Raw genomic sequence first — 15,563 nt, 5'->3', positions numbered from 1 at the left:
TACTGTGTTTTGTGGCTGTCCACGAATTTGTCCTTCTGAAATGATCTAAGAAGTTTCAAGGTGCGTATCAGAAGCACATGCATGACACTTTTGGCTGGAATAATTTTTAATGTTTAATTACAAAAGTGGGCACTGACTTTTTCCTCTTTTAGACACACACACAGGTCTAATAGCTAAAATGTGCAGAGGAAGTGAGCTCCTGCTCTGCCCTCCACAGTCCCCATCCTGTGGCTGAAGCTGCTGCCGACCTCTCTCTTTTCCAACATACATAGAAATTCACAGTGGCTACTTTTACACTACAGCTGTAATGCATTCTGTATTTCGTATAGTGTGCACATCAAAACAAAACTGTTGTTAATGGTCAGGGGTACATCCTTCCCAATGGCACCAGTTCCTACTCCACAGTGAGACACTGAGATCTTCCAGTCAGGAGTAATTTAGTGAAAGAAGTGGGATGGCCAGAGTTGGAGTAACCATCTGTACTGCTGCACTCCGGTATCAGAGTGAGGACAGAAGTAGTAAGTCAGGATAGCGTGGAGGGCACAGTTGCAAGTTGGGAATCTCTCCATGAGACAATGTGGTGAAGATTCTCCCAACCAGGTTTAAGTAGCTCAATGTGCCAAAGTTAAAAAAAAAATCAGCAGTTCAAACACTATTGAATTTTCAAACTTCTCCCACCAAGACAGGTCAAATATAGCAGTAATAAACTAGATCTTTCCAGGAAGTGAAGGTAGTGCCCCTGGCATTCCTCCTGACAGCCCTGTGTTAGGCCCTAGAAGAATCTGGAATAGAAAAGGAAAGATGTAAGGCATTATACAGATCCAGGGATATCATTTTAAATCCTACCTGATAGGGGGCACACAAGGTCTACAAAAACAATGCTGACAGCACAATCAAGTAGGTAAAAGAACATGGGCCAGATCCCAATCCCTACCCACACATTAACTGTTGGTCTACCCAGGTGCTGGAGAAACAACCAAGTTGAGTCTCCACCACTGGCAAGAAGCCCAGAGTCAGCTCACCTGCCGCTGCTGCAGTTGCTGCTGTTGCTCCATTTGCAACTTCTCAGTCTCAAAGACGACAGGGAGAACCAGGATCATGAAGGAAGTTGTCCCAATCCACAAGGCTGCCCTGGAAAACCTGCAGAGCGCGGTGGCGAGCACGGTGAGGCAAAACCAGAGGGCTGCACCAACAGGAACCAAATTCCTCACGCTGCCTATGCCAATGTTTATGACAGATGTACTCTACCTAACTCTTGCACCACGCTCCCACCAGAAACAAGGAGCAGTTCTGGTAGCTCTATCTAGTGACAGCAGTTTTAACCTTCTCCTTTGTTCTTACAATTAACACGTTATCTCACATCATCGGAAACGAGCCTAACAACGACCCTGCCCAACAAGAATCCCCCCTTACAGAAAAGGAAATTGAGACTAATAAAGGCTAAGGTACCAGAATTTCAAGGTCACTCAACGATCTAGGTAGCAGGCTGGCTTCCAACGAAGGTATGCTACTTCCAAAGCCCGTGTTCATTCATGGCATCTCAGGCACACCCCAATGTCTTTGCCCCTGTCTCTTACCTGTACATTTTTTGAGCCACAAAGAGGGAGAGGTCAAAAGTGGCTCCGGCCGCGGACCGGATCCTCTCCGGAAACATCTCCGTCAGCCCCCAGAGTCTCTCCGACAGGGTCTCATCTGGCTGTGGTGGAAGAGGCCCAGGTCTTGGCCGAAGCAGCGGTAACCTCTCCCCGACGCCGGGGCATGCGGAACACCCTGGAGCTAGGGCACCCTAGACCCAGTGGGGCCACTAACTCCGCCTCCCCGAAGAGACGCCTCCGCTCCGGCCTCTCCAGGCTCCATGACGCGCCTTTGCCCCGATCCCGCAGCATGCGGAGCCCACACCCCCGGGCGGCACGCTCCTGTTCGGACCCCGCTCCCCGCCTCGCCCTGCGGGGCCCCAGTACCTCGTCGTCGTCTTCCTCTTCCAGCTCCTCCTCAGTCTTCTCCGCATCGCCTTTAGGAAGCAATTCGTCAGGGGGCAGGGGAGCACCAGGACCTGCAGCAGCGACGGCGGCGGCCATGACTGTATTGGGGGGGGGACGACACCGGAATCGGAAAAGAGGCGACGAGTGTAACGCAGAGAAAAGATAGAGCTGCCCTTCCGGGAGCCGGAGTCCGCAGGGCTCGGGGAGAGCGACGCCCTCTGGCCGGCGGTCGTCATCAGCCTTCAGCCAAGCCGGGAAGCGGCTGAGATTTCAGTGGAAATTAACACCGTGGAAACTTGCTGAAGCGCAGAGTCGGGGTGCTTCCGCAGTAATTCTGTGCCTTGGGTTTCGCGTGGGCCCAGAAACCTGCATTTTAACAAGCCTCCCAGGGATCGCCCTTAGAGAAACACTAATCCAGTTTCATTTACCTGCGTGGAGTGTTTGGTAGAAATAAAAGATTTGAAGGTTTGTTGGTCTTTTAGTAAAGCATCAAGTAAACAGACCCAATATACTAAAACAAAGGCAAAGGTTAGTATTTAAGTAGCTGGCATTGTTTGTGTATTGAGGTACTATTATCCCTATCTTAGAGATGAAGAAATTGAGGCACAGTAAGGGTTGCTGTATTTCTGGAGGATAGATTTCTGGAAGTTGATTTGCTGCCCAAAAGTATGAACACTGAAAATTTTGCTAGGTATTAGCTCATTGCCCTTGAAATTACATACTTTCACAATAGTGAATGAAAAGTGAATGTCCTTTTCCCCATACCCTCCCCAGAATTAGGTGTTATCCATATTTTAATTTTTGCCTATGAAAGATGAAAATGCTTTTTATAATGTGCCCACAAGTTATTTAATACAAAGGTAACTTGATATACATATTTAGCCGACTGACCATGGTATCGGGTCTCAGGATTGCACCTTCCAAATCCTTACCTGATGCACCATGATGAAGCCAGGCAGTTTTGTCCTATGCTTACACGTTCTGGAGTAGGAGGGCTTGCACTTCCCCCAGCTATGCCCGTTTCATTCACCTATGGACAGGGCAGCTCTGACTACAAAAAGTTTTCATGTCACAAAGGGTGCCTACTGTATGATTGTTATATAAAGCTCAAAAACAGGCAAAACCTATCAATGGTGAGAAGGATCGTGATTACCTTTGAAGGGGAGAAGGGGGTAATATTTGGGAAGGGGTGGGAGTGACTTTTGGGGTGCTGCTGGTAAAGTTCATTTCTTGACCTGGGTGGTGTGTTACATGAGTGTGTTCATTTTGGACAACTCATCAGGCTGTACACTTATGAATTATGTTTCTTTTGCATATTAAATTTTTTTATTTTTTTAAGTAGGCTAGATCTACATCAATGCAAGGGCAGCTTAAGAGGCCAGTGCCAATGGCTTTTGATTCTTTTATGGGCTCTTTTAAAAAATGTTAGAAGACCAACATAGCAAAGGCAATCTTATGCGGAAAATAGAGAGATATCAGTGACTTCAAGTAGAAGTCACAATGCTAATGTGAAGTTTTAGAAAAACTTTAACCAATTAATTTTGTTTATAGTATTCAAAAGAGCAACACATGATTTAAAAATCCTATGTTTAAGACTAAAGAGCTCTTTTAACAATTAAAAAAAATGCCAGGAGAAAAAAAGGGAATCAGGCAGTGCAGAGTATTCAAAGCCTTAGGAGTGGATGAGATGATCTAGAAAAGGCAGAATAAGACAGAGGATGGAACCCTGTGGAATAAGACATTGAAAGGTCAGCAGAGCCCTGGCTGGTATGGCTCAGAGGGTTTGATTCCTGGTTGATGTACAAGCCCAAGTTTTGGGCTTGAACCCCAGTAGGGAGCCTGCAGGAGATATTTCTCTCTCTTTCTAAAAAACCCCAAAAAACATATTTAAAAAAAATTAAAATAAAGGTGAGAATACTTAAAATCATGGAAAGTAGAAAAGTGGTTGCTAGGGGCTGAGGGAGAGGGAAGTGAGGAGTGAGTTTAATGAGTAGAGTTTCAGTTTTACATGATGAAAAGTTTTTTCTGGAGATGGATGGTGGTGGTGGTTGCACATTATGAATGTACTGAACTGATACATGAAAATGGTTAAGATGGTAAATTTTATGTTGTATATTTTGCTGTAAGTTTTTAAATTAAAAGCAAATAGTCATACCTATCAAAAATTTTTTAAGGTTTGGGGGGAGGGGAGCCTCTTCCCCCACACCAAGAGGTTCAAGGAGCTGCTGGAGAGGAAGGAAAAACCAGGGGTGGTGGCTTCACTGAAGGTATAACAGGGAAATGCTCAGGGGCAGCAAAGAAGACATATGGTAAGACCGATGCCAGGCCAGGGGTCAAAGGACAAGGGGGACAAGTAGGGATGCCACCAAATGAGATGATGTCCCATGCCTGGTGCAAAGGTGGCTCTGCCATTTGGATGGAGATGGGCTGTTCTAGAACCCCACCCCCAGCTCTGTCCTCACTCTCTATCCCTCAAATCCATGACTTCCACCCACCCTGTTTCTGTCCTGTTAAATTTGAAACTGGTAAAATAGTTCTTAATTTGGGTTGGTGGAGGGAAGAAATCCCTTTGAGACTTTCAGAAAAGCTATAAGCCCTCCACCCCTCACCCAATAAAAAATACACATTAGCCCAGCCGGGCATGGCTCAGCGGTTGAGCCTTGAGCTAGGATCCAGGCAATAGGGGTTCAATTACCGGTCAGGGCACATGCCCCGGTTGTGGGCTGATCAATGACTCTCTCATCATTGATGTTTCTATTTCTCTCTCTCCCTCTCCTTTCCTCTCTCTGAAATCAATAAAGATATATTTAAAAAAAACAAACACATTAGCTCTTATTTGCCCAGTTGTACATATGGATCCCCTTGCTAGGCCTCAAACTGCAAAACCTCCTGATTATTGCCTCTAATCCTGCGCTAACTGCCCCTCACACTCACAGAACTTTCTATCTCTGCTCTTCAGAGAAACAGTCCTTTCCTAACCACACGGCACAAAAATTCACAAAATTGTAGTGATTATGAGAGATAATCTCAACAAGATAGCACTCTTTACTTGGGTGCCCCATATTTAGTAGATTTGGTTAATAAAGCCTTTGAGGAGGAAGAATTTTAGCCAGAACCTGAAGAATGTATCTGACTAAAAAGGTAAGAACTTGGAAGTATATAGGATCTCAATGGGGGAAAGAAAGGTTAGGGTGGTGAGATATGGATTTTTTCCCCTTTTCATTTAGAGACTTTCATCAATAGAATTATCCTTGACTCGGCTCACACCCCACACCCATTAGCAAACACTGATGGGCTCCACCTTCAATATCTAGTCTGCCCACTTCATTCCCTTTACTGCCACCTCTCTGGTCCCAGCCTTGCCCCTCCCCCCCCAGTCTGTTTTCACCAGAGAAGCCAGAGGGAGCCTTTGAAAAAAGTTGATCAGCCCAGCCAGCATGGCTCAGTGGTTGAGCTACAACCCATGAACCAAGAGGTCACAGGTTCAATTCCCAGGCAGGGCACATGCCTGGGTTGCAAGCTCAGTCCCCAATAGGGAGCATGCAGGAGGCAGCCGATTGATGTTTCTCATCAATGTTTCTCTCTATCCCTCCCTCCTTCTTAGAAATCAATAAAAACATATTTAAAAAATAAATATAAAACAAACTGATCAGAGCATTCCTCTGCTCAAACTCACCAATGGTTCACTACCCTATCGCTCAAAATAAAAGTCCTTCACTGCAGAACTGTCCCACATGCTGGTGTTGAGCCCCAGGACCCATATCATTGTGACAACCAAACCTGCCCCTCATGATTCCCAAGGTTTTGGTCCTGGCTCTATTCCTTCCAGCTGTCACCTTGCTGGGCTGGTTTCTTCGTCTAAAAGCAGGGACTGATCCTAACAAGGCTGAAGGATTCTCCTGAGAACTAGAAATGGGTGCCTGGCATCACAGGCGCTCCATAAATGTTTGCTAACGTAGTGGTCTGGATTGCTCCCGCTGCCTGCACCTGGGGACTGACGCCCTGTGTGCATTTGTACCCTCCAATTTCTCCATGTTCTTCCCTCCATGTCAGCAAGTGAGGTTAGGGGCTGGAGCTTCCACCCAGCCCCATGGAGCAGGCTGTGAGGAGGAACTATGAACAGCAGGCTGTCGCGGCAGTCCCCACCTCACTCCTCTCGCTGTGGCTCAGTCCACAGGCTCTACGACCCTAGCCCAGTTTCTGAAGTCCTGGAGTCTGGTTCCTTGTCTGCAAATAGGCATGCTTAGTCCCTGCTCCACAGGGCTGGGCCGAGGAACAAAACGCAGGCAAGGACCTGAGCCCGTCCCAGGCATGTAACTGCTGACCATGGCAGTCATCCCTGGGCTCTACGTCCCCACCCTCAGTGCCCCCGACTTTCGGAGCTGGATTTCCTCTCACTGATTGGCTGGCTCCCTCCTCCAGCCAGAGCAGCTCAGCTCACAGACTCAGGTATGAATTCCCACTCTAGGAATCTAGCCCCCACCCCAACCACTTGGTTGCCACCAGATCCTGGCTAGTCCCAACTTCCAGGAGGAGGAGGAGGGAGGGGAGGGGGAGGGAAGGAGGGGGAGCGGGGAGGGGAGTTAGGGCAGAGAGACTTTTGTTCCAGGTCAGCCTCTGCCAGTGCCCCAGAAGCTGGACAGCTTCCCCTACAACAGAGACATTTCCCCACAACTTCCAAATTCTGTCTTTGGATGGAGCAACACCTTAGTCTCCAGACTCCACTTACTTCTTTGAGAACCGATGCGTGTGTTTTTTCACTCTGGCCATAGAGATTATATAACATCATTTAATTTAAAAAAGTAGTGTAAACAAGAAAGTAGCACAAAAATATAGTGTTGCATGGAAGACTGATGCTTGCTGCTGAGAAGCTGAAGCCAGAGGTTGTAGATCTGGGGAAGGAGCACTCTTTAGTGTGACCTGAAGGGCAGAGGACAGGGGAGCTGGTCCTCTGAGACCCCCTAATACAGGGCTCTTTAGAACTGGGGCCAGGCCACAAACACCAGTGTGAGGGGACTCTATGAATTCCAGCTGCTTCTCCCAAGAGTGTCTATCCAATGAGAGAGCACCCAAAGTCTTATCATCGCTCCAGACCTGCCGAGGCCTGTTCCCAGACCAGCCTCCCTATGCTGTGCAGCCAGAGTACCCTGCTCTTTACTGCCCCAGCCTGGTGCATCCTGGTTTCCTCCATTATGTTGTCCCCTTTCTATTGGCAACTCAAGGGTGCCGGTGCCTTTTGGCCCCATTACAGGTACTCTCTCCCAGGATCTAATCCACTAGTTTGGCTAAAAAAACAAAAACCCCTCTGCTATATTCTACTCCTCTGATCAGTAGAGTTCTTCCTATTCTAACGAACGTCTTTGAAGGTCTTCATTTCCTTCTCCGGTTGACACTCTTCAGCTCTTCCAGTTCCTTCTTCATTATTTGGAATTCGGCAGTGGTCTCAGAGAACTGAAAGTAAAGAAGCAGACCGTCAGAAAGAGGACATTCTCGGCTGGGTTTCAGGTTTGCAAGGCCAGCCCTATACACTGGGTGAAGGCCCTGGCATTCCGTAACACCGCCTGCCTGCCTCCGTGATGAAACACTTGGTATCTAGACTGAACGTAAGCACCTCAAGTACTTGAAGAACTTTCACAATCCACTCTATTCACGATCTTGATCACCTAGAACTGCAGGGCACTCACAGCATTAAGTACAGCAGGCCTCGGGGGAAGAAAAAGGCTGGGAGCACCTCCTTGCCTTTCCCACCCCCCTCTCCTCCCCTGCAGGCACATTACCTTTGCCTTTCTCTCTCCTAAGCTCTCAGTGCCCTTCTTTTGCTTCTGTAACTGGTTTCCTGAACACAGGCAGCCCAGGTGGCTCACTTCTACTACCTCTGTAACTTTTTAAAAAATATGTATCTTTATTGGTTCCAGAGAGAGGAAGGGAGAGGGAGAGAGAGATAGAAACATCAATGATGAGAGTCATTGATCGGCTGCCTCCTTGCACACCCCTCACTGGGGATGGAGCCTGCAACCCGGGCATCAGACTGGGAATCGAACCAGGAGCTCTTAGATCATAGGTCGATGCTCAACTGCTGAGCCACACTGGCCGGACTACCTCTGTAACTTTCTAAATAAACTTGCTCTTATAATTTGGAAAAAAAAAAAAAAGGCAGTTATTGGTGATTCTAAGCTAAAGGATTAGTTGCTTCTGAGCTGTAGCTCCCATAATGATGCGTAGGGGGAAAGTGCTTAAAGAAGAGTGCCACTTTCCTCATCAGGACCTTTCAATGGACTAGATATTCACCACAGGGACAGAGATGTAAACTCTCTAAAGTAGAGGTCAACTTACTATGAAATGAGACCTACACTTCTTGAGCCATCCACTATTCCGAGTGCTTCACTTATATTATTAACGCATTACAAGGTGAGTCCCACTATCATGCCTATCTTACTGCTGAAGAAATGAGTTCTTCACACAGATCAGGTAAGTAACTTGCCAAAGACATGACCAGTGTGGAGCTGGGCAAGGAGCCAGGAGTTTAGCTGCAGCACCCACGCTCTTAACCGCTCCAGTGTATGCTCTCCTGCCTCTCAACCAACCTTCACATGTATCTCTAGGCCCAACAGCCTGCTGGGTTTTTACCAGCCATGGGAAACTGATGTCAATGCAGAGTGCCCCCGGGCAGGTCTTCGCCAGGCACTGATGAATGCCTGCGCGGTACAGGGCATCTCCAATTCATGAGCAGACTGTCCTCCTTCCTGAACGCCTGCACCCCAGCCTCCATTCCTCCCTTTACTGATCTATAGTCAGCTCAAACATCCCTTCCTATGTGGTGTCCTCCCGTCTCGACAGAATTACTTTCTCTATTATGTGCTGACACCAGGCCCTGTACAGACTCTAACTGTTGCCCTCACCACGAGGCACTGTCATTGCATTTATTGTCCATCTCCCTGTTAGACTGCGAGTGCTTGAGGGCAGGGTCTGTGTCTGATTTGATTCTGTATCTTTATATTCAAAGCAGTGTACCTGGGCAAAGTGGTGCTCACGAGGTATGAGCTGATGAACTGACTTAAGGTGGAGCCTCCCTCCCAAGGAAGCCTGGGCGGCCCTTCCCATCACGATCCTCACCATGTCAAGCAGGACGTCCACCTTCACCTGCAAGAGATTGTTCTCTTCCTCCAGCTGCTGGTTCCGCCTCCGGAGGCGCTGGGCCTCCCTTTGGTCCACACCGCTACTAATCCCTGTCTCTGGTAGAAAGAGAACCAGCAGTTACAAGGGGGAGTTCCTTCCACAATCTTGTTAGGCAAAATGGCAAGAAATCAGCCCACCTGCTACCCAATGGCCATTTTCAAACTTCAGGCTTTGTCCTGCCAGGTTCATAGTGGGAGTTCCATAGTCAAGGCCCAGCTCCACCTCGCGGGTTGACCGATCCAACTGTGAGTGAGACATTGCATGCCAGCTTCAGAAGGCCATGGCACTTGGGCTCTAGTCCCAGTGTTTCTCCTAACTACAGGACCCCACTTACTCATTTCTTCCCTCTAACCATTACCCAGTACATTTAATAATATTTTTTAAAGTCAGAAAATCAAGTAAGATGCAACAAAAAATTTTAAACTATAAGAAAAATACTGCTTTATACACTAGATGTTTTCTGAAAAACCTATATAGGCTGAAATTTGTAAAATAAATTACTTTACATCTACTGTGAAAAATCCTTTTTAACTGTAATAAGCCCCTAAGTTACCATCTGCTTACTGTGGAGCTATATATGTCATGGACAAGGCAGAACATGCTAATGACCTATTACCAGTAGCTGTTCTTTAATGTACTTTTTTGATGTTTCTACAACTCGCTGAGAACCCAGCCTGCATCAGGACTAGTACTGGGTATTCAGAGATGACTGAGACCAGCTCTGCCCTCCAGTAGCTTGGAAACTACCTCTGTGACATACCCCTTTGAAGGCCATTAATGGGGGCAAAACATCCTCCTTAAAGAATGATTTGATTCTTAGAAGTGACTAAAATCAATTCCTGGCCATGTCTTGGGAATGAAGTGAAGTCAAACTGGGTAACATTTGGAGCAAAAAATCATAATGAGATTGACTATCTTATTAGGTTCTTCAACAAGCTCTGACAGTAATTCCCAAATAGGAGTTAACACTGATTTTAGCAAGAGCAATATGAATGAAAAGGATGCCCTCCTACTTGGATGCCTCTGGAGAACCCCACTTTCCATCAGAGACCAGGTTCAACACTCATCACGCGCACACCAGGCTGACCCTAGTACTGACACTCACATTATGCAGGTTGGACAGAGAAGCAGACTTCCGAGGGGGAGTCTTCTTCGGACTGAACGTATTCCCAAAGAGAGGCATCTTTGGCATGACGAAGGAAAGGTCAATGCCCCCTGTGCAAGGGTCAGAACAAGTCAGGGGTACAAACAATTGAGTCAGCGATTTTATGTCACTGTCCTAAACCCATGAAAACATACATTTTACATGGCTATTCGCAATCCTGGTAACGGCTCCCACATGCTGAGAGCTCACTGTGTGCCAGGCAGGCAGTATGCTAAAACCTTTGTACACAGTATCTCGAGTGTCACGACCACCCTTTGTTTAGCTCCCCTCATTATCGCCATTGGACAGACAAGGTTTACAAAGACTAAGGTCCTAAGGGGAAGCTAGATTTTGAACACAGGTGTTTGTGGCTCTACAGTTTATATTAACCACAGGCAAGTGCCTAACTTGCCTATCTTAAATTTTGTCACAAGTTGACATCACCAGGTTTATAGTCTAGAGCAAGGAATACAAATCTACTTGTTCCCGTACATTGGTAGGAATCACACTAGGCAACAGCCTCTGCAGATTCCCTTTTTTAAAAAAATCCTCACCCACCATATCAAGGATATGTTTTGATTGATTTTAGAGAGGAAGGGAGAAAGAGAGAAATATTGATTGGCTGACTCCCTTATATGCCCCTGCAGGGATCGAACCTGCCATCTGGGTGTGTGCCCTGACCAGGAATCAAACCCGTGACATTTTGGGGTATGGGATGATGCTCCAACCAAGCCACACTCGCCAGGGCTTTCTTATTGTTTTAATTTTATCCATTCTGGTAGGTATGTGGTGGTATCACATTGTGTTTCATTTGCTTTTTCCCCAATAACTAATTAAATCGAACACCTTTTCATATGCTCATTTGGATACCCTCTTTTGCAACATGCTTGTTCCAGTCTTTGTCTTTTTTCTATTGGGTTGTCTTTTTATTTTATTAATATGTAAGGGTTCTTTACATATGATGAATACAAGTCCTTTGTTGTATATACAGAGAATACTGAAAATATCTTCTCCCAATCTAGAACTTGCCTTTTGTTTTCTTATTGGTTTCTTTTTGATTAAAGAAGTTCTTAATTCTAATGGAATCTAATTTACCCATTTTTTTTAATGATTAGTGTTTCGGTGTCCTATTTAAGAAAATCTGTCTACTCCAAAGTCATGGTACTTTCATATATTAATTTCTGGAAATTTTATTGTTTAACTTTCGCACTTAGGACTATGATTCATTGGGAATTTTTGTATAGTGTGTGAGACAGGAGTCAAGGTTCATTACTTCCCATATATTACCCAGTTTTAACTCATAACACACAAGTAGCTTAAAAAGATTCTTTCTAAGAAACTGTAGATTGATGATAACAATAGTGAAAGCACAAGTGAGCAAAAAGAAAGTGGCAGAGCTCTCGCTTTCCCTAGTCCTAGGTGTAAGATTTTCCTTCACTACATTATGAGATAAAAACAGTAATGAGTTCATCATATCTGACAAGAAGTTGGCCAAAAAAAGAGGAAACTTCAAGACTATTTGAAACAAGGTTTTATATCAACTATCATTAAAAGATAACTCACAGTATAAATCCAACACAATTAGCAAGACATGTTTTTCAATGAAAACATGAAGAAAAACTTCTGTGCTATTTTTAGTGATGTAAAAATTAATATCACTAAAATTAATGATAAAAGTTTAAAACTTCTTTGGAAGTTTTACAATATACAATACAGAGTTATGTATATATGATTTATAAATAAGTAAATATATTTAGCAGTGTGTGCTTAATGGTAGGTGTGTGTCTGTAATGACAAAAAGCAGTAGGCCCACAAGCTATGGAATGGCATTTGGGCCTGGGCACAACACTTTAGGACTTGGACAAACAGAATGCTTCCAGCTTGGTGGTGGACAGAAGAGCAGTGGGGACCAAGATGCTGAGGGAGTTTTAAGCTGTGTTACCACATCACCCAAAACACAGTGGAAGACCCTGGCATTGTTTCTGCTGGAGAAAAAAAAAGGGTGGAAGAGAGAAGGCAATTAATCTTATGTCTGTAGAGGGCAGAACAAGAATGGAACAGGAGCATCCAGAAAGAAAGATTTTAACTCAAAAAAGGGCACAGCAACAAAAATTAGTATCACTTCCTGCGTATCCATTATAGGTTGGGCCCAATGCTAGACACGCTTCCTGTATTTCTTGTATCCCTTGCAACAACCTCATAAGGTAGGTATTTTCATCCGTATTGGATATAAAAAAACTAGGGCTCAGAGGAATTAGGCAATTTTCCCAACGTCCACAGCCACAGTTGGCTAACGGTATACAGCAAATTACCTCTGTATTAATAATTTGTGGGATACATCATAAGAAGAAGCATTTCCAGCCATCATATTTGCAAAATTTCGAAGATGAATAGTAATATCCAGTACTGGTGAGGGTGTGGAGAAAAACATTCTCTTGGTGGAAACCTAAGATGCTGTAATTTTTCAATTAGGCAAAACCTAGCAACATTTTAAATGGGCATACTTTTTGGCTAGTAAATCTACTTCTAAAACGTACCCTCCACAAAGTACTGGGCATGTTCACACAAGTGTTCTCTATTGTTAACAGTGAAAATTAAGAAATAATCCAAAATGGCTATCAATGGCTGGTGTAGCCAAATAGATTGTGGCACATTCTTTTAATGGAGTACTAAATGGCAAGGAAAGGCAACGAGACAGCTGTATATGGGAGGGGGAGTAGAATGGCTGACTCCAATAAAATTATCATTTTATAGGTTAAAAATAGTGGAAATTTCATATGTCACAATATTAAAATATATTAAAGAAATATATGTCCAGCCCTGGCCAGTGACTCGTTGGTTGGAGCATTGTCCAGTGCACCAAAAGGTCTTGAGTTCGATTCCGGGTCAGAGCACATACCTAGGTTGCGGCTGGGGTGTGTACGAGAGGCAACCAATCTATATTTCTCTCTCACATCAATGTTTCTCCCTCCCTTCCTCTCTTTCTAAAGAAAAATTAAAAAGGAAATATACTTCCATATTTAATGAGTTATTACAATAATATATTTATGTATTACTTAGGAAAAAACACAAATGAGCAAAAAAACAGATAAAAAGCAGCATGTCTCTCCAAGTACCTGGAGACATTTGAAAAAGGAAAAAAAAAAACAAGTTGTTGCAAAGCCCCAAATTGTGCTAATAGCGCTCTGCCTGAGCACATCACCTGGACACAACAGAGCAAGTTCCAGGCCTGGCTCTGCCCCTCAGTTGCCTGCTAAGTTGCAGTAACTTACCCTGGTTACTTTTTTCTCAGGGTTTTAACAGGGACACTGCACCAATGACCTCACTAATTTTCATAACCCTTCAGCTGAGAGCCATCATCAATATACAACAGATGAGGAAAAGGAAAGGTCTGCACTAGCTGCCTTTTAAATCAGATTCAATAATCCACAGCCAACTCTGGCTGAAACCCATGGGTCTTGGAACATTAAGGTGGACCCAGAGGTCCCCTTGGCAGCCTTCCGTCCAGTGAAATTCCGGGGAGAGAGAGGGCTCAGCACAAAAGAAGTTAAGGGAGAGCATCTGGATTCCAACCAGCTCACCCCAGAGGGACCACTTGCCTTCCCTGAGCCTCAGGAGTCTTTATTTGTAAGGAGAGGTAATAACAGTATCCGACTCACAGGTTGTTAAAGTGCTTTAGTGTTTATAAAAAGCTGTGGCATTTGATGCTCACAGCAACCCAAGGATGTCCCCATGTGCAGATGGGAGAACTGAGGCTTGGAAAGCTAAGTAACTTGCCCCCGTCACACGGTGGGAAGGTGGTGGAATTGGGCTTCAAAATAAGGCCTACTCCTCTGCGCGGGTGATGATCATCGCTTCATTACCGTGCGGTGCTTTACAGTTTGCAATGGGCCATAGGAAACATTATGGTATTTTAGTCTAACAAGAAGACGAGTCTTCGGCCTTCATCGGATTCTCAAAGGGATCCGCGTCCCCTGGAGTTCAGAGCCAGCCGAGTACTGGCCGCGTAGGTACACGGCCACCCGGGGCTGGTGGATTCAACTGACGGTAGCGAACTAACGGTCACCCGCACGCCCTTGGCAGCCCACCTAAAGGGAGGAATGACTGTCCCAACTTACGTTCGCGGGAACACACTCGGAGAGGGGCGGTGACCGCCTGGCGTGAAGCCGGCATCGGCCCCCGCCCCCCGCCCGGCGCCATCGCTGCTCTCGCTACCGGGGGGACAGGTCGCCTGGGGAACGCCCGGACGTTCTACTCTTCCTCAGGCCCTCGCGAGACGCCGGGTTAGGAGACCTACCTGACGCGCCCCACAAGCACGCTTCCCAGTAAACGCCTAGACCACCCGCAAGCCGCGCGAACGCTCCCTCCTCTCGCGGCGACCGCGGCCGCCGGTCTCTCCGCCACCCGCCTGCAGCGCGCATGTGCAGCCCCGCCCCGGACTCTACCATCAAGAAAACGGGGGGGGGCCGGCGAGGCGGGACCCACTGCACGAGCCTTCGCGGAGCACCAGAAACGCAAGAGGAATGCCTTCCACATGTTCGACTCATTCCACAAGGGACTGTCTCCTGGAGTCACCTACATGTCCCCTTGATATAGGATAGGATGAAGAACTACACTCGCCCCCCCACGGACCCATTGGTCTGGTCTCCCCAACCTACACTGGCCGTCCCTTTGGTAACCGCGTCCCGCGAAGCTCCCGCACGTTCCATTGTTGTGCGACGTGGAGACGGGGAGGTCGCGCCCGGCGTCGCCTGGGGAGCGCCAGGACTCACAGTAGCAAAATGGGCGTCTCCCTGTTTGCCCCGCCTCCTCTTCCTCCCCCGGGACCCCTCCTGGTGGGTGTGGGGACAACGGGGGTCAGCTGTCTCATCCAGACCTTTGCAGGGTCGCCTGAGAGACCCGTGGCGGAACCGGCCCCGAGTTCGTCGGATTCCGCCGAGGTCTTCGGGTAAGACAGACAGAAGGACGGCGACCCACCCGCCCGCCTCCCCACGCCCGACTCTCACCTGTTTCTACAAGGAGGCGAAACAGGCCCAGGGCCGCTTCAAGGTGTCACAGTGAGCAAGGGGCAGAGAGCTGCTCGAGAATCAACTCTGGGTCTCCCGAAGTCCCCACACGGTGTATTATTAGGTGCATCTGATAAGTGAAGAAACTCGGGGTCATTCAGTGGATGTTTACTAGGTGCCTAGTGGGTGCACTGGCAGGACCCGTGGGTCTCCGCCTCCAGTTGTAATTTTCTTCCAACTATAGCTCACTGCATT

The 15,563-nt window shown here is 46.7% G+C and overlaps 2 protein-coding genes across 3 annotated transcripts; both read right to left on the bottom strand.

Annotated features, from left to right (window-relative positions):
* Window positions 1–88: 88 nt before the first annotated feature.
* On the bottom strand, window positions 89–4,092 carry TOMM22 (translocase of outer mitochondrial membrane 22). Its single transcript, XM_081129516.1, has 4 exons — window positions 1,962–4,092; window positions 1,578–1,696; window positions 1,023–1,140; window positions 89–782 (listed from the first exon to the last, which is right to left on the bottom strand). The coding sequence occupies exons 1-4, from the start codon at window positions 2,076–2,078 to the stop codon at window positions 708–710; spliced, it is 429 nt and encodes a 142-aa protein (XP_080985642.1). The 5' UTR covers window positions 2,079–4,092; the 3' UTR covers window positions 89–707.
* A 2,663-nt stretch (window positions 4,093–6,755) lies between these two features.
* On the bottom strand, window positions 6,756–14,738 carry CBY1 (chibby 1, beta catenin antagonist). Of its 2 annotated transcripts, none has more exons than XM_081129241.1 (5): window positions 14,600–14,738; window positions 10,264–10,373; window positions 9,296–9,401; window positions 9,096–9,214; window positions 6,756–7,433 (listed from the first exon to the last, which is right to left on the bottom strand). In XM_081129241.1, exons 1-5 carry the CDS (start codon window positions 14,721–14,723, stop codon window positions 7,353–7,355), a joined length of 540 nt encoding a protein of 179 aa, XP_080985367.1. In that variant the 5' UTR covers window positions 14,724–14,738; the 3' UTR covers window positions 6,756–7,352. The 2 variants fall into 2 exon arrangements, with proteins under 2 accessions (XP_080985367.1, XP_080985368.1); XM_081129242.1 differs by having other exon boundaries at window positions 10,264–10,341; window positions 14,600–14,698.
* Window positions 14,739–15,563: the final 825 nt, after the last annotated feature.

The sequence above is a fragment of the Miniopterus schreibersii genome (genome assembly GCF_964146895.1).
Source record: "Miniopterus schreibersii genome assembly, chromosome: 2".
Lineage (NCBI taxonomy): Eukaryota > Metazoa > Chordata > Mammalia > Chiroptera > Miniopteridae > Miniopterus > Miniopterus schreibersii.
Note: the sequence above shows the minus strand (reverse complement) of the source record. Positions and strands in the feature narration are given on the sequence as shown.